The following is a 27,806-nucleotide window of genomic DNA, read 5'->3' as shown; positions in this document are numbered from 1 at the left end:
TAGAAGCATGGTAGTGCCATTAGGATATAATGAAGTAAGGAGGAGAGTGGGATAGGGTAAGAAGGGAGGAAGGACTGGCAGAGGCAGTAAGGCATTGATGAATTTGTTATTTAATATGTTGAATTTGAGGAGACTATAGGATATTAAAAGGAGAAATGGCAGGTAGGGGAATTGGAGAGAGAGCTGGAAATAATATGCAGATTCTGGAACTTTATTAATGGAAAATAAATGAGTCTATGAGAGTAGATTGAGTTCCTGAAAGGTCAGAGTAGAAGAGATGCTTGAAGATTGGACATTAGCCCACAATACTAAATACTAGCAGGGAATAGGACTATAAAGATGGATTCAAGTTGGGGATAATTCTTGGATAGTGTAATAATATTATGGAAACAAAATGAAGGTCAAATTTGAAAAAAAATATTGTTATTAGTAAGTAGTAGGGAGATCAAAGATTATGCGGACTGGGTAAAGGCCTTTAGATTTGACAATTGTGAGTTAGTGGTGAAATTACAATACTTTTGGCAAAGTAGTGAGGATAGAAGACTCAATTTTGTGAATAATAAAGGAGAAAATTACTTCTCTTTCTATACCAGAATGATCTCTCAATTTGAGCTTTATATTTAAAGCAGAAAAAAACTAATAGTACTCCCAAAAGGAACAAAATGAAACATATTGTCTGAGAATTGTTAAAAATTGAAAAACAAATAGCCCTAGCCTCAGTGGATAGAGGGTCACCTGACCTGTGGACCAAAAGGGTCCTGGTTTCGATTCTGGTCAAGGGCACATACCTTTGTTGCAGGCACCACCCCGGCCTAGCCCTGGGGCCCTGGTAGGGGTTCATGCAACAGGCAACCAATGGATATGTTTCTCTCATATTGATGTTTCTCTTCCTCTTTCCCTCTCTTCCACTCTCCTTAAAAATCAATGGAAAAATATCTTCGGGTGAGGATTAACAACAACAACCAAAAAGGAAAAACAAATAGAGGAAGTAATTGGTATGTTAAATAATGCATTATTTCGCATTTGAAAGCTTTCAATTTTTTTCTTAAAAAAAGCTATTTTGGTGTTCTGGCTCTAAAAAGTCAATTTTGAAGTTTGGCTGTAGTTCTGAAAACTAAAACTTATTCTTCCCCATATTCTTTTGTGCTTTTTTGGAATAAAATATTTCTGTAGGATACATATAGATCATACATATTTATATATGTCATATATTGTTTATATATGACACATATACTGGGTAATTTGAAATACATAATGTTCAATATTTATTGGCTAAGGTAAGTCACTATATAACTTGGATACTATATCCTTTGAAAACTGCATTTAATTCAAACTTTTACTTCCCCTTTAGTAGTTTCTTTAAAAACTTTTAAAAATGAATACTGACAAGTGATATGATTGTCAAAAGTTTTACATCTAATAATTCTGGAAGATTTAGAATTTAAATTATTTAAATTAGAAATAACAATTGTACTTCTATTGGATGTAAATAAAAATCTACAAGAATTTAAATGTCTATAAATTAGGGGACTGAGTCTATTGAATTTGGAGACATACATATACGTGATTCAGGCTATTTAAACATTCAGTAACTTGAAAGATTTTTAATTCTTTTTGAAAACCTACACATAGGTATTAGACTCACACCATGTCCAGGGAGAATACATTATTTAAGTTGACGTCACAAATACATTAATTCTCTTTAAAAAAAAAGATTTTTATTGATGTTTAGAGAGACGGGAACAGGGGAGGGGGAGGGAGGAAGGAAGGGAGAGAGAGAGAGAGAAACATTGATCGGTTGCCTCCTGCACGCCCCCTACCGGGATCAAGACTGCAAACCAGGCATGTGCCCTGACTGGGAATTTAACTTAGAACCTCTGGGTACATGGGGTGATGTCCAACCAACTGAGCCACACTGGCCAGGGCACAAATACATTCATTCTTATTGTATTACTAGAGGCCTGGTGCATGAAATTTGTGCACTCAGGCGGGGATTGGGAGCCCTTCCCTTAGCCAGGCCTGCACCCTTCTAGCAGTCCAGGACCCCTTGCTCCTTACTGCTTGCTGCTCCTTAACTCTAGGCTCACTGCTCCTTAGTGTTGCCGCGGAAGCAGGAGAGGCTCCCACCACCACTGCTGCGCTCGCCAGTCGTGAGCCCCACTTCTGGTTGAGCGGCACTCCCCTTGTGGAAGTGTACTGACCACCAGGGGACACCTCCTGCATTGAGTGTCTGCCCCCTGGTGGTCAATGCGCATCATAGCGACCAGTCATTCTGGTAACAGTCGCTTAGGCTTTTATTATATAGATTATATAGATGATATGATACCTTAAAATGTTTTGTTTTCACAGTATTAAGTATTAAAATATGTAAAATGTATACATTAGCCTGGCTGGCATGGCTCAGTGGTTGAGCGTTGACCTATGATCCAGGAGGTCACCGTTCAATTCCTGGTCAGGGCATATGCACCAGTTGCAGGCTTGATCCCTGGTGTGGAGAATACAGAAGGCAGCCAATCAATGATTCTCTCTCATCATTGATGTTTCTGTCTCTCTCCCATCCTCTCTGAAATCAATTTAAAATTTAAAAAAATATATATAAATATAAAAAATAAAATAAAATGTATACATTATAGATAAGTTAGATAATATATGTTAAGATACAGTTGTACCTAATATTAAAGTCAATATGACTTAATAATCATGATCTACTGAATTTAAGACAGTGCACCTATTTCAATACAGTATTTCATCCCACTTCATAAATAAAGCATACCAAACATTTAAATGTTCCAAATTCTTTTGTAGCAAAATGAAGCATCAGTTTTAAAATTCATATTATAGATTTTTACATATGAACTGAGTGGATTTTAGTTTTGAAATAAATAGTATTACAGTATTTAAGAACTATACAATTATCAGTCCTTTATACTTATTCAAGTTTAGAATTTTAAGAAAACTAGTCTTTTTTAACTGGGGAGGTTGTGAAAGTAGCCCACATGATGACTTTTAAAATAAAAGTCTCTTTGTAAGCTTTTATTTTAAAAAGTTATTTAAAAATTCACCCATTAGTTAAAATTGATTTCCATATCACAAAATAAATGAATAAATGATATAAGAATTTGATTAAGAAGGTAAGTGGTATTCTTTTAGGTGATGTGATAATATGTTTAATCTTAACTCAGCAGTGGCTTTAAAATAATCTTTTTCTAAAACTTTATATTTAATACCAGATTATTAAACCACAGTAACTTGGGATGATTTTAATGTTTAATTTATTGGCTTTTTAATTTGCCTTAGTTCAGTCAGAGCTTTATAAATCTGTTGGATGGATCAACATTTTGGTTGATTTGATGGAGTATACCCTTCCATTTTGAGACTTCCAATATATTCCTCTTCTCCTCTCTGGCTTAGGTTTTGCTCTTGGCTTGTTATATTTACCATTTAGGTTGTTTTCCTCACATACATCATGCCACCACCAGCCTCCTAAAGAAGATAGATACGCAATTTAATGGATAGAAACTCATGTAGTTATTGTTACTGTATTTCCACATGAAGTATATTTTTATTTCTTATAAATATGACAGTGTTGTATGCATGTATCTTTATTTTAAACTAGAGGCCCGGTGCATGACATTGTGCACTTGGGGGGGGGGGTCCCTCAACCCAGCCTGTGCCCTTTAGCAGTCCAAGAGCCCTCGGGGAAGCGGGCCTAAGTTGGCAGTCAGACATCCTTAGCACTCTACTGAGGCAGGAGAGGCTCCCACCACTGCCGCTGCGCTTGCCAGCGGCTGCGCTTGCCAGCCGTCAGCCCTGCACTGAGCGTCTGCCCCCTGATGGTCAGTGCGCATCATAGCAACCAGTCGTTCCACCATTCAGTCGATTTGCATATTACCCTTTTATTATATAGGATAATCTGTACAAGACTCATATACTCTACCAAAAATAAAATATCTGAGCAACGTTAAAGGTAAAAAACACACAAGTTGAGTTAACATGTAAAATAACCCTTAATATGATACTTATATTAAGATGTTATATGTGTTAATAACACGTATGTTAACACATTAAGATACTTTTTACCTGTAGAAAAGTGATTACTTAGGATTCATTTTTTAAATAGTTGGCATTGTAGATACTTTGGGAAAATAGTGTCAACATAGAAAAACAAAGTATTGATATTAGGAAAAAATACCTGAATAACTTTCTGGACAATTGAAGTGTCCTTTTGCTCTGTGATCCCAAGTAGAAAACACCAAATCTTTGTTTTCCAGGAGTGCACTGGGTACATTGCCGGTAATCTCAACTAGGTGTAGTTTATAGTTGGTTTCATGATTTCCCAAGTGAAAAGAATATTCAATATAATGTTTGGTGTCTTTCCAATCTTCTAGTTCAATTCGTAAAATGTAATTAGATTTTTTTACTATGGAGTATATCTTCTCTAGACCCAACCAAAATTCTCCTGAAAAGAAAGTTGTAAAAAATCTGTGGATTGTTAACTGCAGATTAGGTACTGACTTTTTATTGTTTCGAGAAAGTTTTTTACTAATGTAAGTAAATGAGTTGTTTTAGTCTCAAATTCTTTAGTTATTTTAGAGTCTCTTAAAATATTTTTTGAAACAATTTTTTTGAAGATAGTTACATCTACAAAAATGTTAAAAATATTAATAGGCTTGCCTAGGTCTGATTATTTTTTCTCAAATGGATATTGTGAACTATAGTTCATGGATTAAACATATTAGGCTATTATAGACATTTTTAGGTCTGATCATTGGTAAAATAATTATCTGTACTGGCTTTACTATCAGCTATTTATTAATACCCATGTACTATGAAGAAATTTGTTAAGTATTTCCAGAGACCTGGATGGTAACAGTCATTTTTGACAAATATAATCTTGGCCTTTGACAATTGCTTGGTATATATGTTGTTGTATTTTGTAGAAAAAGAAGAAAATAAAATTTAAAAACATTTAAAATTAAAGAGTATAATTTTAATAACTTTTCTCTATAATTAAAACAACATAATACAAATAGGTCTTTTTAAATTATCACAACCCTTTTTATTAAAATATTTAAGGAAAATGTAAAAATTTTCTGTTGAAACTGAATTACTAAGAGTTCATTTTAAGAATTGCAAGTACAAATAGCTTACTTTCTTTTTTTTAAAATCTCAAACATAATTTAATGGGAATGCTGACAAAGACAGGCTAAACATTAAGATTACTGTCAACAGTGTTCAATCAATTTTGCTTATGACTAGGAACCAGGAAGCAAGGAAAAGTTGGCTTTTTCAACACCAAACATATAAATAACAACTACCACCAATGGATGGAAAATGGCATACTTGGGAAATAGAAATTTGGTACCAAAACTGATTTTCTCTGTGCTTCCAGTGAAGCACTTATATTTTCTTTCTTAATATAAGAAAACCTAATTTAAAGACATGAACAGAGTCATATATCAGGCACTTAGTCATGTATAGACTTTGGAATGCATTGTAAGTGGTTTATCGCCCTAACCGGTTTGGCTCAGTGGATAGAGCATTGGCCTGCGGACTGAAAGGTCCCAGGTTCAATTCCGGTCAAGGGCATGTACCTTGGTTGCGGGCACATCCCCAGTAGGAGGTGTGCAAGAGGCAGCTAATCGATGTTTCTCTCTCATCGATGTTTCTATCTCTCTATCCCTCGCCCTTCCTCTCTTTAAAAAAATCAATAAAATATATATATATAAAATAAGTGGCTTATCTTCTTTCCAAAATAAATGAGTACTTTTAACTTAACTGTCAGCCTTTTATTTTTGGGTTCATTCACTCTTAGAAGATTTGAAGCTATAAAACATTACTGAATATACCTTTTAGTTAGGGATTTAACTGGTAGTTTGAATACAAAAATTTTTTAATGCTCAAATAGTATTGAGTGTTTAAAAATTTGATAAAATGATGAAAATTTCCATTTTATAAATGTATACTTATACATCATTCATGGATTCTATAACATGTTTTTTGGATTTTTAAACCTCTTTATTTTACTAATTTTTTTTATCTTGTTTACTAATTTTATTCTGTGATCAAAGTATAATACTTTGTATGGAGTTAACTAATTTATTTTAAACACACATCTTATAGTATACATTTATAATATTTAAATAATTGATATCTAAGATGCTAATAAGAGTGACTAGTGATAAGGATGGTTTTCTTCGTTTGTCATTCATAGCATTTACCATGTATCAAAATATATAGCATTTAATTAGAATTATTTTTTAAATAATTATAATTATTAGAAGCCATCAAATTAAATTATGATAATTATACTTAAGATCAGACATCTAGTTTTGAGTAATGTAATTCAAATAAATACATAATAAGTGTAATTACTAACAAATGTGTAAATGTTAAGTCCTATGAAAGCTGGGACTGTTCTCATCATTGTTACATTCCTAATGCCCAGTCCATAATAAATAAATATTTTTAACAAGTAAATGAATGAATATGAAGTCACCTTACCATCAAGCTGCCCAAAACCATATTTGTAATTTTCCCAAGTTTCATTGAAGTTTTGTGATCCATCTATTCGGTGTTGAATTAATGTCCACGAACTACCTGAATACAGTGGGCAACAGTGCATTTTTAGTATATTGATGCTGATAGATGTAACAAAAGACTGTTACTTGGTTTGGTTTTGATTGGTGGCTGTGTAAGATAATTATTAATGCTGTTACAGTAATAACATTTTATTATTTATTATGGTCCCAAGACGTTAAGTAAAGGATAACTAATGAGTTTGTCTTAATAAACTTATTGACAATAGTAATTTCAGATTATTTTATGGAAAATATTTAATGTATGCATAAGTAAATATATTTAAAAAGACAAATATAAGTACTAGATCTATATAACTATTACTTGTGTTATATACTATATTTCATTTGATATATATTCAGAATAAAAATGACAGGATCAGTATTACTAATAGATATTAAGTAACCTGAACTAACTACTGTCTGTTGTCTTTGTAGGCTAGTTTTACCTGATTTAACATCACAGTAGACATTAAAAACTTGAGAGTCGCTGGGTCTAATGGAATAGATGCCACTTGTATGTTCACCTTTTTTATAAATGGTGGTACAATCAGCAGGAATGTCTAGAATCAACCAAAAGTTACTACATAAGATATAGTAATAAGCACAATATTTTTAGAGCTTGAGATCTTGACATTTTATGGAATTATAGTGAATGTAGCCTTGAGCCTTCTTCAGTAATTATTACTGAAATTAATGTATTACTGAAGAAGTACTTTATGCTAAAGCTTTTTTATTAGATAGCATGTTATGCAAAGAATGCCAAAATATTTATTACCATGAGATTATTCTTTTACATGACTACAATACCACTATTACATCTAAGAAAATGAATAATAATTCCATATTATCTAATATTAAGTCTGTATTCATATGTCCCTGATTATCTTAAGAATGTATTTTATAGGGTTAAAAAAAAACACCAAAAACACCAGGATCCAATTTAGGTTGACATTGTATTGGGTAGCTTTGACTCTTTACTCTCTTTTAGTCTAGAACAGGCCCTGAGAATAGAGATTTTGTGATGGAAGGAGAATTTGATAATAGCTTCAGGAAGGAAACCAAATTATCTTACCATCGTGTTCTACATTTTTTGTTTCATTTAAGTGAAGAGAGGGAGTAGTTCTGGGTGCTCTTGGTTTTGAAGAAAGAGAATTTTCTGTGGATTCTTGAATACCAGTTCTTCTTAACTGATAAAAGAATATAAATGTACTTTTAAAAATGATACTGAATATACAGTTAGGGGAATTTGAGTGAGGATATTAAAAGTACAACGTGTATGTATCTTTTAATTCATAATTGTTATTGCTTTTGTTTTTTTGTTTTTTATTTTTTTTATTTTTTTTATTTTTTTAAATATATTTTATTGATGTTTCACAGAGAGGAAGGAAGAAGGATAGAGAGTTAGAAACATCGATGAGAGAGAAACATCGATCAGCTGCCTCCCACACACCTCCCACTGGGGATGTGCCCGCAACCAAGGCACATGCCCTTTACCGGAATCGAACCTGGGACCTTTCAATCCGCAGGCCGACGCTCTATCCACTGAGCCAAACCGGTTAGGGCTTGTTTTTTATTTTTATTTATTTTTTATTTCAGAGAGGAAGAACGAGGTACAGAGAGAAACATCAGTGATGAGAGAGAATCATTGATTGGCTGCTTCCTGCACACCCCGCACTGGGGTTCGAGCCTGCAACCCAGGCATGTGCCCTTGACTGGAATCGAACCAGGGACCCTTCAGTCCGCAGGGTGACGCCCTATCCATCAAGCCAAACCTGCTAGGGCATTGCTTTTGGTTTTTTAAAAATATATTTTATTGATTTTAGAGAGAAGGAGAGGGAGAAGAGATATAAACAATCCATGATGAGAATCATTAAATCTGCTGCCTCCTGCACCCCTCCCCACCACTGAGGGTGGAGCCTGTAACCCCAGCATGTGCCCTGACCAGGAATTGAACCATGACTTCTGGTTCATAGATTGACACTCAACCACTGAGCCACACCGGCCAGGCTTTGCTTTTGATCTTTAAGACAGATTAACGATGCTATACAGATTATACAGATCTGTTCTAAAAATATTTAATCAGGCACATTATTTAATGAGTTAAAAAGTAGAGAAAAAGCAAGGCAAAGAGACATCAAGACCAAAGGCAGAGACTTTGCATAAATATTTTAATATGTTCTATTTATTTATCTGAATAGAATATATGTTGTAGTCACTAGCAAGGCAGATTTTAAATTTATTAATTTTCAGTTACAGATTTTATTGTTTCTCAGACCTGCTTTAAAGACATAGCATATAATTCGAACAAGGCTGCTTTCTGATAGTTTTTGACATGTAAACATATCTGTAAAGGTAACAAATTGGCAGGCTTATTTATTTACTTCCAATATTTTCAATATTTCATTGTCCTGTGAGTTTAGCAATAACAGCTTATTTAACATGTGCTAGGCTTGCAATTTATAGGCTGAAAACTTTTCTTATTGATTAATATCTTCTGTTACTAGTATTAGTTTTTTTATGTCAGCAGGTTCATTTAGTCATAATGAAAGATATAGGAAAATAATTTAGAAAAATAACAAAATAAGAATGAAATTATGGAAATCAAAACTACTTGTCAAAAAAACTTTTGGACAATTTGCAAAAAATAATCTACTAAATTAGGGTTCATAAATTAGCAAAAATAACCTAAAATTAATGTCAGATAATTACTGAAACATAGTGATACGTTTGTTTACTGGAAATTGGTAATAATATTTGTTCTATAATTCTTAGCAACTATTTTTTAATCCATTTCTACAAGTCTGTTATTTTTGAACCCTCTTGAATGACTGTTTAATAGTATTATTAATTAATATTTCTAACTATCCTATATAATAAAAGCCTAATATGCTAAGTGTCTGACCATTCGACCAGTCGCTATGATGTGCACTGATCACCAGGGAACAGATGCTTCGACTGGTAGGTTAGCTTGCTGCTGGCCAATTGGGACTGGGTGAGATGGGCCGGACATGCCCTGGAGCCTTCCCGCAGTCCCTCCCCAGCCCTGATCATGCATGGGTGGGGTCCCTTGGCCTGGCTTGCAGCCTCTTGCAATCCAGGACCCCTCAGGGGATGTCAGAGAGCCGATTTTGGCCCGATCCCCACAGGCCAGGCTGAGGGACACCACCGGTGCAAGAATCTGGGCCTCTAGTGGTATTATATATTGGAATGCTTAGATTCTGATAGCTTTATTCTAAATAGGTATTTTTCTTACCTAGTCAGTTTACATTGTAGATTAATTTTAGTGTTGGGAATTAAACTTAATTAGGTACACAGTTTCTAATAAGAATAAGTTTTATTGACTTTTTTTGTGTTGAGTATGTCGTTATCTTTATTAATTCAACATATATTTATTAAGTGTCAGACAGTGTGCTATCTTCTGAGGCAATAGCAATTTTAAAAATGGAAGAAAATTCCTGTATTCATGGAGCTTACATACTAGTGCAGGGACAGGCAAGATAAATAACTAAAATATATATTATGTTAAATAGAAGTAGGTACTAAGAAGAAAAAAAGAGTAATTAAGTAGGTAGCAGGTTTCAAGGATGGGAGTAGGGGATTCTAATTTTTAAGTGACCCGAGAAGACTTCATTGAGAATCCTGTATTTGGAAAGACCTAAAGGAAATGAGAGTGGCCATGCAGAACAAGGGAGAAGAACACTCCAGGCAGGGAACAGCACGACAGAGGCCCTGAGATGGCAGCATGTTAGAAGTTTTTCAGTTACAGTGAAGAGACTTGTATGACTAGAGTAGAAGAGATGAAGTCAGTGACATAGTAAAGGCTCATCTGGGGTTTTACAGGCCTGTGAGACCCATTGTAGGATTTTGAACAGAGAGACATGATCTCATTTAAATTTTAATAATCGCTTTGGCTGTTATATTGAGGACATACTTTACATGAATCAATCCTCTTTTTCTCGTAACAATCCTATAAGATAGTTTTTTATTATTATCTCCATAATAATAGGAAAGTGAGAGACAGAGGGGTTAAGTAATTTATTAAAGGTCACACAAAAATTTTAGACTCAAGATTCAAACCCTGGTAAGTTTATCAACTTCAGAGCCTGCAAGCATAACAATTATGCCGATACGATCCTTTTACTCTTCAGCTATAATTATTTAAAATAATTTTAGGGTTCAGTATTTTCATAAACCTAAAATTTATGTAAAAGGTTACATATACCATTAAAATATTGACTTACCTGATTTTCTATTTCTTTTATTTGACTATGCTGTTTGTTTAATTGTCTATATTGCTCTTCCACAGTCTGGAGAAGGTCTTTGATGCTGTTATCTTGCTGTTCTACAAAAGTCTGAACATAGGTTATAAGTTGGTTAGAAGTTTCTTTTTTCATTTTTGTTAAGTTACTTTTTTATTTTATACTTATAACATTATCACAGTATAATTTTTAAAGCTAGTAGTAGATTAGAAAAATGAATATAGGTAATTATTTTACTCTTGTATGTTTCTTTCAAATAGTACGTTTTTTAAAATGTACCATCTCTAAAATCTGATTTCCTGAACTTTAAACTACTTGAATTAAATAAAAAAATAAAAACCCCAAATCCTGTATTTTAGTATAAATAAATTTTACCATTAATTGTATTACTTTTATTTATTTTAAACATGGAAGAATAGTTTCAAGTTATATTTCTTTAACATTTTCTTGCCTCCAGTAATGTGCCATACTGTGTTCTATATTTTATTATTTAAATGTAATGTTATAATTTTCATTTGAAATGTAGTTTAGTTGTTTTCATATATAATGTAGAATGTTAGGGAAACAAAAACTAACAAAATTGTAATGGAAAATGTTATTTCCTGGAGGCTTTTTTTCTTGAAAAAAAAATTCAGTTGTGCAACAAAGTAAAGTAGCTTATCTTAAATATTTTTTAAAAAGATCCACATTTAAACATAATCAAGAACACTTTTTGGTTTCTACTTACTTTAAGTGAAGTTACCTCTGGGTGTTCCTGAATTTCAGTTTGATTTTTAATTAAATTGGTTAATTGCTCTTCCAAATATCTCACTTTTTGTTGAAGTAGAATTTTTTCTTCTAGGACGTTTTCAAGTTTTGAGTTGAGTTCAAGTGACATATTCTTCACTTCTTCATTTTTGACTTGTAGTTTGGATGTAGTTGTTCTAAGTTTCTTTTCTTCTTCTTTTATTTCATTAGTTTGCAGTGATAGATCGTAGAAAGACTGATCAAATATGTTGAGTTTTTCAAATATGTCATTAATTTGGCCCTTAGTCTTATGGACAAAGTCTTTAAGACCATGCCCTAATTGAAGAAGGCCATTGGCTAAAATTTTTACATCATCTAACATAGCAAATCTTGATTTTGGTTGTGGAGATATAGAATCAAATGGTGAATATAAGTCTTGGTCAATTCTGGAAGAGATAACTAGAGGAATAATAAAAAGAAAGAGCTTAATCGTGTACATTTTATCTTAATTATTCAATTTCAAGCAATTTGGGACAAGTTTTCTCTTGTAAGCAGACCTAAATTTCTGAACTCTATATATACCACTGTTTGCCACATGAGCCATAAGGTTGGCAGGTGAATATAGTTAATCATTAAACTGTGTAAACTTGTACGAATGTAACCTTCCACAATGAGTCAGATCAATGCTAAATGAAATCAAAGAAATGAGCAACTAACTTAATAGGTCATTCTAAATTGTTAACTGTATTTAATTTTGCTATAAGTTGCATTTTCATTGTTATGTGATCTACCTGTTTTTATTTTTATTTTATTATTTTTTTATATTTTTATTAATTTCAGAGAGGAAGGAAGAGGGAGAGAGAGATAGATACACATCAATGATGAGAGAGAATCATTGATTGGCTGCCTCCTGCACGCTTCCCACTGGGGATCAAGCTTTCAACCTGGGCATGTGCCCTTGACCGGAATCAAACCTGGGACCCTTTAGTCTGCAGGTCGATGCTCTATCATTTGAGCCAAACTGGCTAGGTCATGATCTACCTGTTTTTAAAAGCTAATTTTAATTTGTCATGATATTTAGAGATTTAAAAGTAAGCACCAGACTCTTTTGCCTAGTAAATTCATCATTAATGAATTAAGTATGAATTTCCCAAATTATATTTTAATTTTTATGTAAACAGTGACCTGTTACAAAAGATAAATGCCTTCTCTGTGAAGCCTTCCTCCACTTTTTTGGGTGATCTTTATGATTCTCAATGCTGTACTCCCACGCTGATAAGCTAACAAATGATTATATATTTCTTGTTATAATAATTTGTGAGTACACATATTTGCTTCAAATGATCTGTCTTAACCATATCTACTTGTATATTATCACAAAATCCCATACATTAAATGGCATTTCATCCCTTTTTCCCTTATATTTTGTCTCTATGTTCTAGCTTGTTTTCTGTGTACCCACTGAAAGACCAATAGATTGTGGTCTTCTAAGGTCAAAGCAGAATTAAATACTTCCAGTGTCTGAAATGATTTGCTCATTATAAATTTTTCTGAAGTTTGTGAGATTGGTAACAATTTTGATAATATAAATTTAACAAAACCAAAACAATTAGTACTATGTGCAAAAATTAATGTTCCACTGTGCTTCTTCTTAGTGTTAAAAGGAAAAACACTTACTACTTTAGTTAAATTATAAGTGATTATCCTTCTTGAGTCTTCATATTAAGAACTTTTGGAGAAAGTAATAATTCTTTAAAAATTCCTTATCTTGACAAATTAATATAGTAAAATTGTTAAAGTGTGGGTTCTGGAATCAGACTGTGGTCTTGGTCCAAAAGCCAGCTCTTGCTGTCAGGCCTTAGACAAGTTATTTAACCTTTTCATACCTCAGTGTCCTCAACTGTACATTAGAGTAGTTCCATATACTACATAATTATAGGATTATGAGAATTAAAAGAAGTAATATGTGTAAAGCACTTAGGACAGTGTCTGGCCAATAGGAAGCACTCAAAATGTTAGTCTTTATATCTCATGAAAGTTTTTAACCTGTGTGTTTCTGTAAAATCAGTCCTACCTAAAAGAAATTTTGCATGAAGGGCTTTATTTGCAAAGAGAAAAAAGCTTTAACATAATGAATTTAGTTTAAATTGTAAATTGTCAAGTAACACTTTACAAAATGAACCATTTCTAAATTTCTGCTCCTAGAAATGCCTCTCTTTCTGGTATAAAATAGAGAACGTTTTTTTTTTTTTAAATTTATAATTAAGGACTCTTGGATACATAATATTTACAGTAGAGGTATGTGCTCTAGTGGTTGAGTATTATGGAGAGAGACTGGCTGAATTGGAATGCTCTGCTGTTCTGCAGCTGTGTGACTCTTGGTCAGATTACTTAGGTTTTCTGTATCTGTTTTCTTGTCTGTCAAGTGAAGTTAATACCTACTTCATTGAATTGTATGAAGTTTAAAAATTGATGTTTTTAAAGCACTTAGAACACTACCTGGTGCTTAGTAAACATTACACAGTATATTAGTTTTTTTGGTAGTTAGAAACAATCAGTACATTTATGTACATACTGTATTATTCTATTGTTGAATATTATCTAATCTCATGTTAAGATATAAGTTGGGAAATTATGCCAGAGTCTAGATTTTTGGAGTTTTGTGCTCTTGGACTTCAGTAGTACATGGAATTATATTGTCTTTTATTTAGCCTGTGTATACTTTTTCTAAGTATCCAATACAGAATCATGTAAATATTTCTGTTAAGAGAAATGAAGAATGCAACTAAATAAAATATACAAATACTTCCAGTAATGAAGAAGAAAAACAAACAAAAAAAATTTCCTTGTACTTTATATTCATCTTAACCTTTACCAGTGGTACATATTATGCAATTATAAAAGCATATGTTGAAGTAGTGAAGAAATTTGAATTTTCTCCCTCTTTTTTTAAAAGGGAAAAGTTAGTGTTGTCATTATTGGTCATGAAGGGCATATTTCGAAATTTCTCTTAACTAAGCTGGTCTACTTTTCTGGCTCAAAACTATTGATTGACCCTGATATTTTATCTACTTTCTAGTTGAGGGGAAATTGAGATGGGCCAACTTCTCATCTCTATTGTATTATAAGCTGTAATTAGCAAGATCTATATCTGTTTTTAATTTACTAATATATCCCTTACAGCATGTTAGTACAAAGCCTTACTTTCTGGAGAAATAATAAATATGTACTGAATTAATAAGAGAATTATAAAGTCATAACATGAGAATTTTCCATTCTTTTTAGAGAAAGGAATTTAAAAAGTAGCCTCATCCAGTGCATGAAAGTAACAGCATTAATATCAAAGAGAGGTTGTGTGAAGGAATTTTCTTCTATTTGGGTATTGTACTAGAATATTAACCTTTACATAATTTATACACTTCCGCCCTTGTATCACTAACAGGTAGATTGGAATCAATGTCACATATTCTTGGTTTTTAGAATGTATTGTTTCAGAGTAGAAATATTTGGATTTTTTTAAATAGTAGTTTGACATCTTATTGAGTATAATTAAATATTTTGCCTAATTACAAGCTGTGTAAGAGTGTCAACGTGGGAAATGTGATGAAAGTAGTAATTTTATAAATGGTTTTTTATTTACCTTTCAGTGTCTCCTGCCTGAGTACACATTATTAAAGGCAGAATATAAACTTTGTTTGAACTCGTGCCTGTTTAAATAGAGCCCTGATCAATATAACCAGTAATGTTATAAAAATTAAAAATTTTATGCCAAAGAAAATAAGAGGAACTAAGCAAAAATCAGGCCCCAATTTAAGGATTCCTAGTTTCTAATAACTAATATACAAAATTTTAGCAACATAGAAATTTAGTACATTTAGAAGCCTTGTTTGAATTCCAAGCAAAGCAAAGTCCCTTATCCTCCCCCAGGTTGTGTAATCTTTTGGAGATAAAACTTCCGAATAAAATACGAGGCATTTTGGATCTTTTGAATATAGTATCCTGTTAATTTCTCCCTTTTTAAATGTGGTAATTTGTTTTTTAATTAATGTATTTGGTAGAAAGAATCTGAAAGTAACTGAGAAAAACATATATAAATAGAAGTGTTTATATTAACTAAAGAATAATGCCAGAGTAATTCATTAGCTCCCGTTTCCTCTCTTTGTTCGCATTGTCCAGTGCAAATATAGTAAATTATACATGTAGAAAAGCTAAAAAGAAACTAGTGAAATTAATTTAAGTCCCCCAAATAGACACTGAGTCTGGTGTATATTATCTCTCAGGATATCTCAGCTAGAACAGGCACACATCAAGTGCTTGATCGTCTCCTAGACCAGTGGTCGGCAAACTCATGAGTCAACAGAGCCAAATATCAACAGTACAACGATTGAAATTTCTTTTGAGAGCCAAATTTTTTAAACTTAAACTTCTTCTAACACCACTTCTTCAAAATAGACTCGCCCAGACCATGGTATTTTGTGGAAGAGCCACACTCAAGGGGCCAAAGAGCCGCATGTGGGTCGCAAGCCGCAGTTTGCCGACCACAGTCCTAGACTATTTTATTGGACAGTGCTGATCTAGAAGATGAGTGACTTTTCCAGGAATAATTTTATTTATCTTACTTGCTTTCACTGTTAATAAATGTTAAATGTTTTATATTGAAAATACTTACTGTGGAAACTCAGATATTTCAAAAACCTGTAAAAAGTAAAAATTCCTGCCCTGGCTGGTTTGGCTTAGTGGGTAGAGCATCAGCTCTCCAACTGAGGGGTCCCAGGTTTGATTCTGGTCAAGGGCGCCATCCCGGCCCTGTCAGGGTGCATGCGGGAGGCAGCTAATCCATGTTTCTCTCTCTCTCTCTCTTCCTCCACTCTCTCTAAAAATCAATGGAAAAATATCCTCCAGTGAGGATTAACAACAAAAAAGTACAAAATCCTGAATTCTATTAACATTTTGGTGTATGGGATGACGCTCCAAACAACTGAGCAACCCCGCCAGGGCACTTTTGACTATTTTGAGTACAAAGGACTCTTCTTCATTTCTTTAGAGATTTTCAGATTGCATGCTTATTGTCACACACACCCATATTCCCACCATGGAAACTACTTTATTGCTTTTTCTAATTATAAAGATAATATATTCTCACTGTAAAAATTTTTCAAATAAAATTATAAAAAAGAAATTAGAGCCATCACTATTAACCACTATGAATATTTCAGAAATATCCTTTTTACTCATTTCTGTAACTCCCACTCCAAATTTCTACAAGTAGGGTTATGCCGCTATATCCTGCTCTGGAACCTGCATTTTTTCATCCAACATGGTGGATATCTCCTTATACATGAATAAACACTACTGTACATTGTCATGCTGTATTAATTTATCCAAGGCTGATAAGCATTACATCCTATACAATAAAAGGCTAATATGCAGATTGTCCCCTCGTCTCCTTGACTGGGAGTTTGACCGGGAGTTTGGCCAGGGGTGGGGCCGGCTGGACCCCACCCGTGAATGAATTTGTGCACTGGGCCTCTAGTTTCCTTATAATTATTTGTAACTATGTCCTATTATAAGAAATGTTACAGTAAATTTCTTTGAACACACCCATTTGTACAAATGTGTAGTTTTCTCCTTAGACTAGAGATGGGTTTGTTGGATCAAAGGGTGTATTCACTTTAAATTTCTATATTACCCTACCGCCTTCCAGAAAATTTAGACCTGTTTTTGTTGCCCCAGTAGTCCATTAGCAGGGTTTTATTATTGTTGAAGTTTTGTTTATCAGCTGTCATCACTAGTCTTCAGGTAAAGTATCTCTAATTTTTTTTTTTAGCTCTTTCTTTTGGCGAATTATTTCTCCTCTGTGTTTATAGCAGGAACTGTTAAAATTGTGTAAGATACAAGATCATAAACTGGACATGAAGTCAAATGCAGAGTAATACGTGATTATCTCATAGTAACTACCTATTGCTGCTCGTTATACTTACTATAATTGTCATATATGTTTTTAACAATAATAATATTGACTATTATACCTCTTAAATCTTTTATCACATTTATACAAAAGCCGCATTTAAAAATGTCATCCTATTTACATTTACGTGGAGAACTTAAGAGAATATTAGAACAGTCTTTTAATTTCTTAATGTTTCAGTCCATACTCCTTTATTTCCCAAAAGCCTCTTGTAGGGGAAAGAACATGTGTTTGGAAGTCTGAACTGTATTCTGATTTCAGCTCTGCCACATACTTGGTTGTATATGAAAATTCCTTAACTTTTTGGGGCCGCAATTTGTCTGCAAAATTGGGATACGTTTATTTGAATGATTGCTCTAAGGATCAAATAAAACATTGTATGTGAAAATACTTAGCATAGTGGCTAACAAATATTAAAAATTCTATCTCTTGTGACATGTTTGATAGTGTTTTTAGATAAGTATTCACTTTTGTGTATACTGTTGCCTTCACAGAAATCTTCTCTACGTATACCCTCAGAGCCTCAATTTTGCTAATCGTCAAGGTTCTGCCAGAAATATAACAGTGAAAGTCCAGTTTATGTATGGGGAGGATCCAAGCAATGCCATGCCGGTAATAAATGTTCTTTACTTTTCCTATTCTTCATATGTAGTTCAAATAGACACCTTTGGGGTATCACTTGGTTGGCAGGTCTAACCTGGAAATTAATGTGATCTTGTAAACCAAATTTCTAACTGCATTACTTCCTGTACAGATAATCATAAATTTATTTGCAGTCTTAATTTTTGTGGGTTTGGTATATGCAAGGCACTCCCAGAGATACAAAGATGAATACGACTTGTAATCTGGAGGATATAAGACAAATACATAAAATTCTAAAATAGTGACTTTCAAAAGAGGGTTAGATCATATTTACTTCGGCTATTCTAACAAAGCACAGATACCTTTCCTCTATATTGGCATATGGATTATTCTCCTCCTTTAGAATGAAAGTCCAGGTGGAGAGTAATGGGTTGTGGTATAGTTTAAAAATGTTCTCCAGCTGATTTTAATATGTATGGTTCTTCCCATCTTTTTTTTTTTTTTTTTTTTTTGAGAAACTCTGGCTATAGATCTCAACCTTGGCTGCATATTATACCCACCTGGGGAGCTTTAAAAAATATCAATGCCCAGACTGAGTCTAATTCCAATTAAATTATAATCTCTGAGTGTGGGAGGTGTCAGTATTTTAAAATCTGCCCTAGGGCATACATTTTGCAGCCAGTATTGAGAACCAAGGTCTGTGCTAATTATAGAAGATTGGTATAGGGATTCAAAGGCATAGGTCCTCAGTGGTAGGAGAGAATGTCTTGAAGGTGGTGAAATGTTAATGCCAATAGGTCTAGATGGTGGGGGTAGGAAAGCAATTCAGGTTGGAGAATATTCTTCAACCGAGGTGAGTTGCCAGTGATCCAGAGCAGTGGAAGGTAGAAATAATAGATTGAGGCCAGACTGGGGAAACTGACCAAATTATGACTTAGTATATGTGGAACACTAATAAATGCAAATAGATTTTTTACTGAACTTGAAGTTAGTAATATATAGAATAGGGGCACAACTGTCACTGTAGATGTTCAACTTCTGACAACTCTAGTAGAATGCAGATGAGCTAAGAATAGGTGCATTGTTAACAATTTTATTTTAGCCTTCTGTATGAGACATTTGAATCAAGTTCTGATTTTCTACCAACTAGGAAAGCTGTATATTTTCTTCTTCCCTGTTGCCTCAATTTCATCAGCATTTTTAGAACTTGGTAGCAGAAGCACAAATTATTCATCTTTGTATTCTGTGGCAGCTGTTGCAGACCCTTTCATATAATACATACTGAGTAAATATTTGTTAAATATGTAGAATTTCTTTTTGAGATTCGAATTAGCATTTCATGTTCTTTACTAGCTCTTTATTTCTGCTGAAGGGATGAACATTGTATCATAGTTCATAAAAAGATACTGGATTGTAAAAATAGAAGTGTTGGCATCTTATGTGAATTGCCATATGCATTTGAGTTTATGACAAATGCAATACATGTAAAATAATCTGTTTTATTGTTTGCCTAACAAACTCTTCCTTGTCTTACCATCTGTATGGCCTCCTCTACAGAACCCTAGCTGCATCCAGCCACATTGCAGTTAGACCCCTCTCCCTTTTGGTGCTACCAAAGCATCTTCTTACTTCTGTTATGGATCTTATACCTTTATGACTATATGTTGATTTCTACATCATGTCCACTAGACTGTGAGCTCCTTGAGGGCAGGGACCATGTCTTACTCATGATTATATCTTGATGCCTATCTTAGTGCTTGGTACATAATTGATGCTCCGTTCATATTGATGAATGATTAAACATACATGTCGATGGTCAAAAAAGGAACACATTCATTCCACTATACATCATTCATGTTATGAAAATAAATGAGTTATTCTGTAAAAAATGATATCTTCTCAATGGGGAAACAAAGGTACCACATTCCTTTATTTGTGTATTAGTCATATGAAAATATAATGTTTTTTATGTTTATGTGAGTGGTTGGTTTGAAAGAGTATATGAACAGACACATTTTGTTTGCTTATTTAAAAAAATAAAGACTAAGATAATTTTTGATCATATAATGTCAATATGATAAAACCATAAACTCTAATTCTGGCACTGGAACAATCTTTAAAAAGTGTTTTTTAATCCTTACCCAAGGATATGTTTTTATTGATTTGAGAGAGAGAGGAAGAGAGAGAGATACATCAATGTAAGAGAGAAACATCAATCTGTTGCCTCGCATATGCCCCCCATTGGGGATTGAACCTGCAACCTGGGTATGTGCCCTGACCAGGAATCAAACCCACCACCTTTTGGTGTATGGGAAGACACTCCAACCACTTGAGCCACACAGGCCAAGGCTGGAACAACCTTTTATAAAAATATAGTGAAGTATGCTTAGTAAATTGATTAAATTAGAGTTTTCTAGGAGAGCCATAATTATTACACTTAAAATAAAAGGGCCTGCTTGAGATACTGCAAAAAGAGACAAAATACCTGTTAATATGTTCTTTTTATTTTGGGATGGTGCCAGTTAGTCCCTTTGTATAGGAATAAGTTTGAGTTGTTTTACCAGTTTTATTGATGAAAGTGTGCTGACATGACTGTATTCCTATTCATGCATACAGCTGGCCAGATGTAAGAGTTTAACTTGTGGCTAGATAGCATTGCAAGCCTACCTGTCACCCACTGGAATCATAGCTGTGACCTTGACATCATTAAGCCAATGTTCTAATCAACTGCCCTAATTAACCACCGTTTGCTGTTAGAATTCAAGAGGCAGATGTATAAGACTGTATTATTTTACTGCTTAAACTTCTTCAAAAGTAGTATTGTATTTTTTTTTTGATGTGGTGGATTTTTAAAATACATGTTAAAATATAAAATGGATCTGTATTACTTTCAACAATAAAGATAAAATTTTTAAAAGAAAATTTTAGAGTAGCTTGCAGGGAGTACTGGAAGCAAAGGATACCTAAAATAGGATTTTTAAATATCATTTATAAATAATAAATATTTGACTTTCAGAATGACTGCTGTCTTAGTGGCGAAGCCACCAATTTGTATAGTAGATATATGCCGCCATTTTAGGACCATATTTCTTATATAAATTCCAAATGATGTGCTGTATCCAGATTTTAAGATGAATTATCTTCTTTCAAAAAAGAAAGAAATGTACCTTATTGCCCAATATGTATAAATATAATGGATAGAAATTTTTTGAATGTTTGAATGTCAGATGGGTCTATAGTTGAAAAGAAATTTAGAATTAAGCAATTGAACTTATTAATGATCGTCAGTAGGCACATTGTTCTTCACTGGGCTAATTTTGCCCATTGTTCTCAAATAGTTATTAAATCAGACAAATTCTTACATAGATATGAAACATCCAACATTTATTACAAAAAGTTTCAACATGCTGTTATTTGTTACAGGTAATCTTTGGTAAATCTAGCTGTTCAGAATTTTCAAAGGAAGCCTATACAGCCGTAGTATATCATAACAGGTACTGAATTCAAATATTTCTTTCAAAGTTACTCACTTCTCAGTGGCATTGTTAGCACTCACGTTAGTGTGTTTCCCAAATGCTTTGCTGCACTGAATGTGCAAATTCAAGACAGCTGACATCACAGTTATAATTTTCAACATGTGGATCCATATTTTCTATATACATCTCAAATATAAGACTTTATACACAAAACATCTTTTCTATCAAATTCTCTGATCCTTTCATTTTTATTATATTATGATTGATTATCTTTGTGGCTTCTGGTTTTTCAGTCTTTCCCTACTATATTCCCCTAACATTTTGCAGCTTTATTTAACTCTTTACTAAGCTTGAAACCACTAGTCAATTAAATTGATGATATTTTCACCATCCAGTAATCCTTTGATTTGGTGCCTTTCCATTTTACTTCTTTGAGAAATTAACTTTGGATAACCTTTAGTTTTTGCTTTTGTTCTTTCTTTTTCTTTTTTTTTTTAAATATATTTTATTGATTTTTTTATAGGGAGGATGGGAGAGGGATAGAGAGTTAGAAACATCGATGAGAGAGAAACATCGATCAGCTGCCTTCTGCACACTCCCTACTGGGTATGTGCCCAAGGTACATGCAACCAAGGTACATGCCCTTGACCGGAATCGAACCTGGGACCCTTGAGTCCGCACGCCGATGCTCTATCCACTGAGCCAAACCGGTTAGGACTTGTTCTTTCTTTTTTAATTGAATGCTGTTGGAGAAAAATCACAAAATTGTACTAATCAGTACTATCATAGGTTATTTTACCTTCTTTTGGCCCCAAAAGATAACTTTTTGTTAATTTTTTTGTCATCACTTTTTACTCTCTCTCTCTCATTATGCAGTAGTTATTTTAAGTTTTTCTTCCCCTTCCTCTAGCTGCTACCTCTTTTCTGTTTGCTTTTACACTTAGCTTTTCTATTTTATTAAGTTGTTTGAGTCCATCCCATTTGAGATCCATCAGCTTTTCTGCCCTTCACCTCAAATATCTTTGCACTGATCTTCCTTCCTTCTGTTTCAAAGGTAGTAATGGGCCACATCCTGCTCAATGTGAATCTGCTCTCAATCTTATCCAGCTTCTTCTCTAGAATATGACTTCATCAGTTATCCCTTCTCTTGCATCATCAATCTCCTGTTTCATTAGCTCCATCTCTTACTGTCAAAAAGAAGCTTAAGTTTCCTATTCTTAAAAAACAAAACAAGTCTTTCTGCAGTGCTGTTGTAAAGCATGTTTTCCCCTGACCTCCTTAAAACTTTCTTCTTTCTCACCTTTTTTTATGGCCTTCTATCTCTTTGAACACTTTTTCCTTCTGTAGTAATCTCAGTTTTTCTTTTCTTTTAAGTACAGACATTCCATACAAAACACTAAGGTTTTGTCCTTAACCCTTTATTACTATACCATTCTCTTCCTAAATAATTTTATGTATTTCTCAGACTTACATTCAATGAAAATGCTACTACTTTACTTTTATGGGGACTGCTCACAACTTTTATTTTCAGCCAGTACCTTCTTTCTGAGATACAGATGTGTATTTTCAGTGGCCTGTTGGGCATATTCATTTGGATTCTCTGCTGCTTTTTCAATTTCCATGTATTTTCTCCTGGCCCTCTCCCTGACCCTATCTGTCTGTTTATTTTTATTAGTAGTACCACCAATTTTCCAGTTAGTTTGACTCAGACTTAAAGACATCCTTGCCTTCCTTCTTCTTTTCTCTAATATTCAAGTATCTTTCTTTTACATCTTGATGATTTTCTTCCTATCTCATCACCAAACATAATCTGTGCTGTCCTATTTCTGGGCCTTTCTTGGATCTTTATTTCTATTATATACAGATTCCCTCTACCTACTGAGCTTTTACTTATTCTTTAAGGCCCATATTATATATCTCTTCCTAAATACAATTCCCTGATCTAAAATTTTAAGAAATCTGTTGAACTCTGTTCTTTTTAACTTTATATGCTCCATCCCAGGAGTTGGCAAACTTTTTCCACAAAGGGCCAAATAGTATATATTAGGCCCTGTGGGCCATGTGGTCTCTGTTGCAACTACTCAGTCTTGCTGTTTTAGTTCAAAAGCAGCAATAGCCAGTAAGTAAAGTTGCAAATCAGTGGGCATGACTGTCTTCCAATAAAATTTTATTTATGGGCACTGAAATTTGAATTTCATATAATATTTAAAGTAAACCAGTATACTTTTGATTTTTTTTCAACCGTGTAAGAATATAAAAACCATTCTTAGTTTATAGTTTGAACAAAACCAGGCAGTTGACTGGATTTGGTCTGTGTGCAATAGTTTGCCAACCCCCACTTTATTTATATTTCTACTAAATTATGTATTTTTTAGGGTAATTTTTTTTATGTTCATCTTTAAACCCACCACAAAAGTAATACAATTTCTAACCTAAAGGTGGGCAATTCACTCGCTGATGAATAATTGGAAGATGTTTAATTTTCCGTAACAGTCTTCACATAATACAATTTAAAGAAAGACATTAACTAAAACACTCCATACAAGGAAAAATATTGATAAAGAAAGTAGTAATTTCTAAAAGTATCTCAGCTTATGGCTAAGTCTTTATTTTTGTTGTTCTTATCATTAGTAGTATTTAAATGACAGTATAGTCTAACATTGCTAGTAAATTAAACTTTCTCATTAATTCAGTGATGACTAAGAAGATCAGTAATAAGATGTGTAGCATCTTTTTACTCACCAAAGTCATCAAATTCTCAGATGGCTAGCTTTGGCTGTCTTTCTTGTGGGTATTAAAAGCCTCATTCCACTTACTATTTCTGTGATCAAATCTACACCCCTTAGCATTTTGAGGCTTATCTGAAAAGAATATTTGACCTATAAGTGTCAGAAAAAAAAAACCCTAATTGGTTTTGGATGAACAGGCTTCACTTTAAAGGTAGTTGGAGCTCTATGGTTTGGATGCATTTTCATTGAAGATAACTCTGAGAGATACTAACTCAACCTGGAAGATTGGGATGCTAAGATTCTATCCCTTTCAAGTCTATATAATAAATAGTAGCTATGCTTTCCTATAAAAATTCTCAATGGATATTGAGATGAAAATTCCATTGGTTTGATCAAATATATTTGCTGTATTCTTTATAGTGACTGGAAACACTTCTAAAATGTTGAACAAATGTAATTTGTGGGTATTCCCTGATTTTTTTTTTCTTTTCTTTGAGCTGTTAGTCAATGTTTTAGTAACATCATTTATTTCTTTAGCAATGGCATAATTGTGTAAGACATTTCATAGAGAGCCCCACTTGATACTAAGTTGTCTAAAGATACCTGTTTCTTTTTTTTACAAAAGGGTAATACAAATTAGTCATAATTTGAAGCTGTACTCCTATAACAGAAAAATGTTTTTCTGTGGTATGGTTTTAAAATATACTCTTATAAAATTCTATATTATTTTTATGTGATGTGTATCAGAATTGGTATAGAAATAATAGAAAGCCTTACCCTAGTCTTCTCTTTTATAGTTTCCAATCTAATGAAGGTCTCAGCATCAAGGTGGTAATTATTAATGAATTTTCAAATAATAGGATTACTCAGCCCATTAATAAAAATGGGAGGAAAAATTTTAGAAACAGTGACAGTTCCCTCATCTGGAAGTAGGAGTTAGTTACTTATTTGGGAATAAAGAAAAATATTTGAACTAGAAGAAAAATTAAACATGAATCCTGAAATTAATTTTAAAATTACTCAAATATACTAATGCAGTAATTCTTTATTTTGAACAAATTACTTACTATTGATCTGTTTTGTTGTTTTTGTATGAAGGTCTCCTGATTTTCATGAAGAAATCAAGGTTAAACTTCCTGCTACTTTAACTGACCATCATCACTTGCTTTTTACTTTTTATCATGTTAGTTGTCAACAAAAACAAAATACTCCTCTTGAAACTCCTGTTGGATATACAGTAAGTATATTTTTGTTAAATAGTTAGCTCTTTGATCTTAAAACTAGTACAATATTTAAGATATATGTAGTTGGTATAATAATCCTTATCTGATTCCCCACATTGGTTAGGAAGGATCACTGTAACAATAAAATGCTCATTATTGTAATTAATTGACTAACAAATCTAAACATTAGTTGTTGGTCCTGATTATTATGTTTATCCAACTGTACAATATAAATATAATTTTAAGGGTTCTTCAGAAAAGAGTAGTTTGAATGTAAAATGATTAAAAAGGACTTTTGTCAATTAAATATATTTTTACTTTAATTAAAGGCAGTTAAACCCTTGAGTACTTTTTGAAAATCATTATGATTGAATTGCAAAAGCAAATCTAAGGTGAAGGACATCATAATATGCTATTACTACTTTGTTAGAAAATTCATGCCTCATCCAAAAGAGAAAAGTCAACATTTGATTTATTTTTTTGTCTTTTGCAGTTTGTGACATGAATTTTGCTAAATGTAAGAAAATAAATTCATGTTCACACTTTAAAATTTTCTTTTCAACAGTCATATCTAATCAAATCTTTTTTTTCTTATATTGACACTGCTAACCTAGTTTAATATTGGTACACTCTGTGACCTTTTTCTACTACCAGTTTTCCCTTAGCTAATAAGAACCTTGTATAGATTTAAAAATTGTATAGTTAGTTAGTACTAATAATATCTCACAGATCAACCTTAATAAAATATTGTCAGGGAAACTTTGGAGAAATTATGAAAGCTCATAATTACATAATTAAATCCCTTCGGTGTTTGGAGATGTGAGACAAATGTGGCTCATATTCAGTTCTTAAAACAGATGCAATTACTTTTGTAACAAACATATTTAAATGAGTATTGTTTCCTTTTTATTTAAAAGTGGATACCAATGCTTCAGAATGGACGATTAAAGATTGGGCAGTTTTGCCTACCAGTCTCACTGGAAAAACCGCCACAGGCTTATTCTGTACTGTCTCCTGAGGTCAGTATCTCTCATGTTGAAATTCTCCAGATTGAATGAAATGGGTTTTCATTACAAAGGTGTTTTTCTCAAACAAGACCTTGCGATTCTGTCTATCAGTATCTTGATAATGAAATAATAATATTTTCCTCTTATAATTAAAATTATAGAATACTAACAAGCTTTTATACTATTTTAAAAAATAGTTTATTCATTTAAACATAATAATACATGAAATATAAACTCAAAGAAAAGATACATTTGGAAAATTTTTATATTATAGTATGAGAAGTTTCTTTAAATAAATAAGTCTTTCTTTTAGTAGGTAATCCTATATTATAAAGAGGTAATATGCAAATTGACCATCATGCCATCACAAGATGGCAGCACCCACAGTGGGGGCGGGGCCAGCTGCTCTGTGTGCCGGCCGCCAAAGTCCTGTCATCCCCGCTCGGGGCCTCGGGTCCTCCTGCACTCCCCACTGACTGAGGCTCAGGCAAGAGGAGCCGGCCGAGGTGCAGGCAAGCCTCAGAATGGCGGCTGCCCAGCCGCCCAGGGCCCGTCCAAGGCTCAGGTAACCAGGGCTGGCTGAGGCTTGTGCTGCCAGCAGTGGCAGCAGCAGAGGTGTGATGGGGAGCATTGCCTTCCCCTGATCTCAGGGTCACCTCCTGCCCCTGAGAGTTCCCGGACTGTGAGAGGGGGCAGGCCGGGCTGAGGGACCCCCCCCACTCCAGTGCATGAGTTTTCATACACTGGGCCTCTGGTATTTAACTAAAAGGCTAGAGAAAGGAGAACAGATTTAAATTATTTTTAAAGAAATTTTTTATAATTGCTGATCATATATGTGAAAATAAAGTGGCTATAAATATGCTATAAACATACTGCTTTATTTTAAGAGACATTAGCAGCTTTGATGATTATATGTGACTTGAAAGAAACAAAAGCATTGGAAAAATCTCACTCAAGAATCAGTAGCCACTGTTCAAAAACCAAAGTGCCCTTTGAGGGAACTACTACATGATGATTACCAACCCATTTAATGCTTTGACCATCAATATAAACATTAATCTGAAATATGTATTGTTAATGTTGTCCTGGTGGAATTTTTTTCAGAATAGAACTCAGAAAGTATTCACAAATAAATTAGTATTGTTTTTATTTTTTAAAACAGAAGAAGAAACAATATAATGCTACTGCTTTGACCTCATTTTTCACCATTATCTTACTCTGCTCTAGCCACATAGCACAGTCACTTTAGCTGTTC

General features: G+C 33.4%; 2 protein-coding genes across 13 annotated transcripts in view; one reads left to right on the top strand and one right to left on the bottom strand.

Annotated features, from left to right (window-relative positions):
* DOCK7 (dedicator of cytokinesis 7) overlaps positions 1 to 27,806 on the top strand; it is a 200,367-nt gene that overhangs the window by 79,440 nt on the left and 93,121 nt on the right. For all 11 annotated transcript variants that reach the window (XM_080656332.1, XM_080656339.1, XM_080656336.1 and 8 more), the window contains exons 15-18: positions 18,029 to 18,146; positions 21,540 to 21,610; positions 25,420 to 25,558; positions 26,462 to 26,563. In XM_080656332.1, the coding sequence (XP_080512458.1) occupies positions 18,029 to 18,146; positions 21,540 to 21,610; positions 25,420 to 25,558; positions 26,462 to 26,563 (430 nt within the window). The remainder of the gene's footprint in view (positions 1 to 18,028; positions 18,147 to 21,539; positions 21,611 to 25,419; positions 25,559 to 26,461; positions 26,564 to 27,806) is intronic.
* On the bottom strand, positions 2,784 to 12,149 carry ANGPTL3 (angiopoietin like 3). Of its 2 annotated transcripts, none has more exons than XM_080656345.1 (7): positions 11,568 to 12,149; positions 10,823 to 10,933; positions 7,654 to 7,768; positions 7,028 to 7,141; positions 6,505 to 6,600; positions 4,193 to 4,459; positions 2,784 to 3,483 (listed from the first exon to the last, which is right to left on the bottom strand). In XM_080656345.1, the coding sequence occupies exons 1-7, from the start codon at positions 12,063 to 12,065 to the stop codon at positions 3,311 to 3,313; spliced, it is 1,374 nt and encodes a 457-aa protein (XP_080512471.1). In that variant the 5' UTR covers positions 12,066 to 12,149; the 3' UTR covers positions 2,784 to 3,310. The 2 variants fall into 2 exon arrangements, with proteins under 2 accessions (XP_080512471.1, XP_080512472.1); XM_080656346.1 differs by having other exon boundaries at positions 3,009 to 3,483; positions 4,193 to 4,384.

This window comes from Plecotus auritus (assembly GCF_963455305.1).
Source record: "Plecotus auritus genome assembly, chromosome: 2".
Classification (NCBI taxonomy): domain Eukaryota; kingdom Metazoa; phylum Chordata; class Mammalia; order Chiroptera; family Vespertilionidae; genus Plecotus; species Plecotus auritus.
The sequence above is the reverse complement of the archived record's forward strand: the minus strand, read 5'-3'. Positions and strand labels throughout refer to the sequence as shown.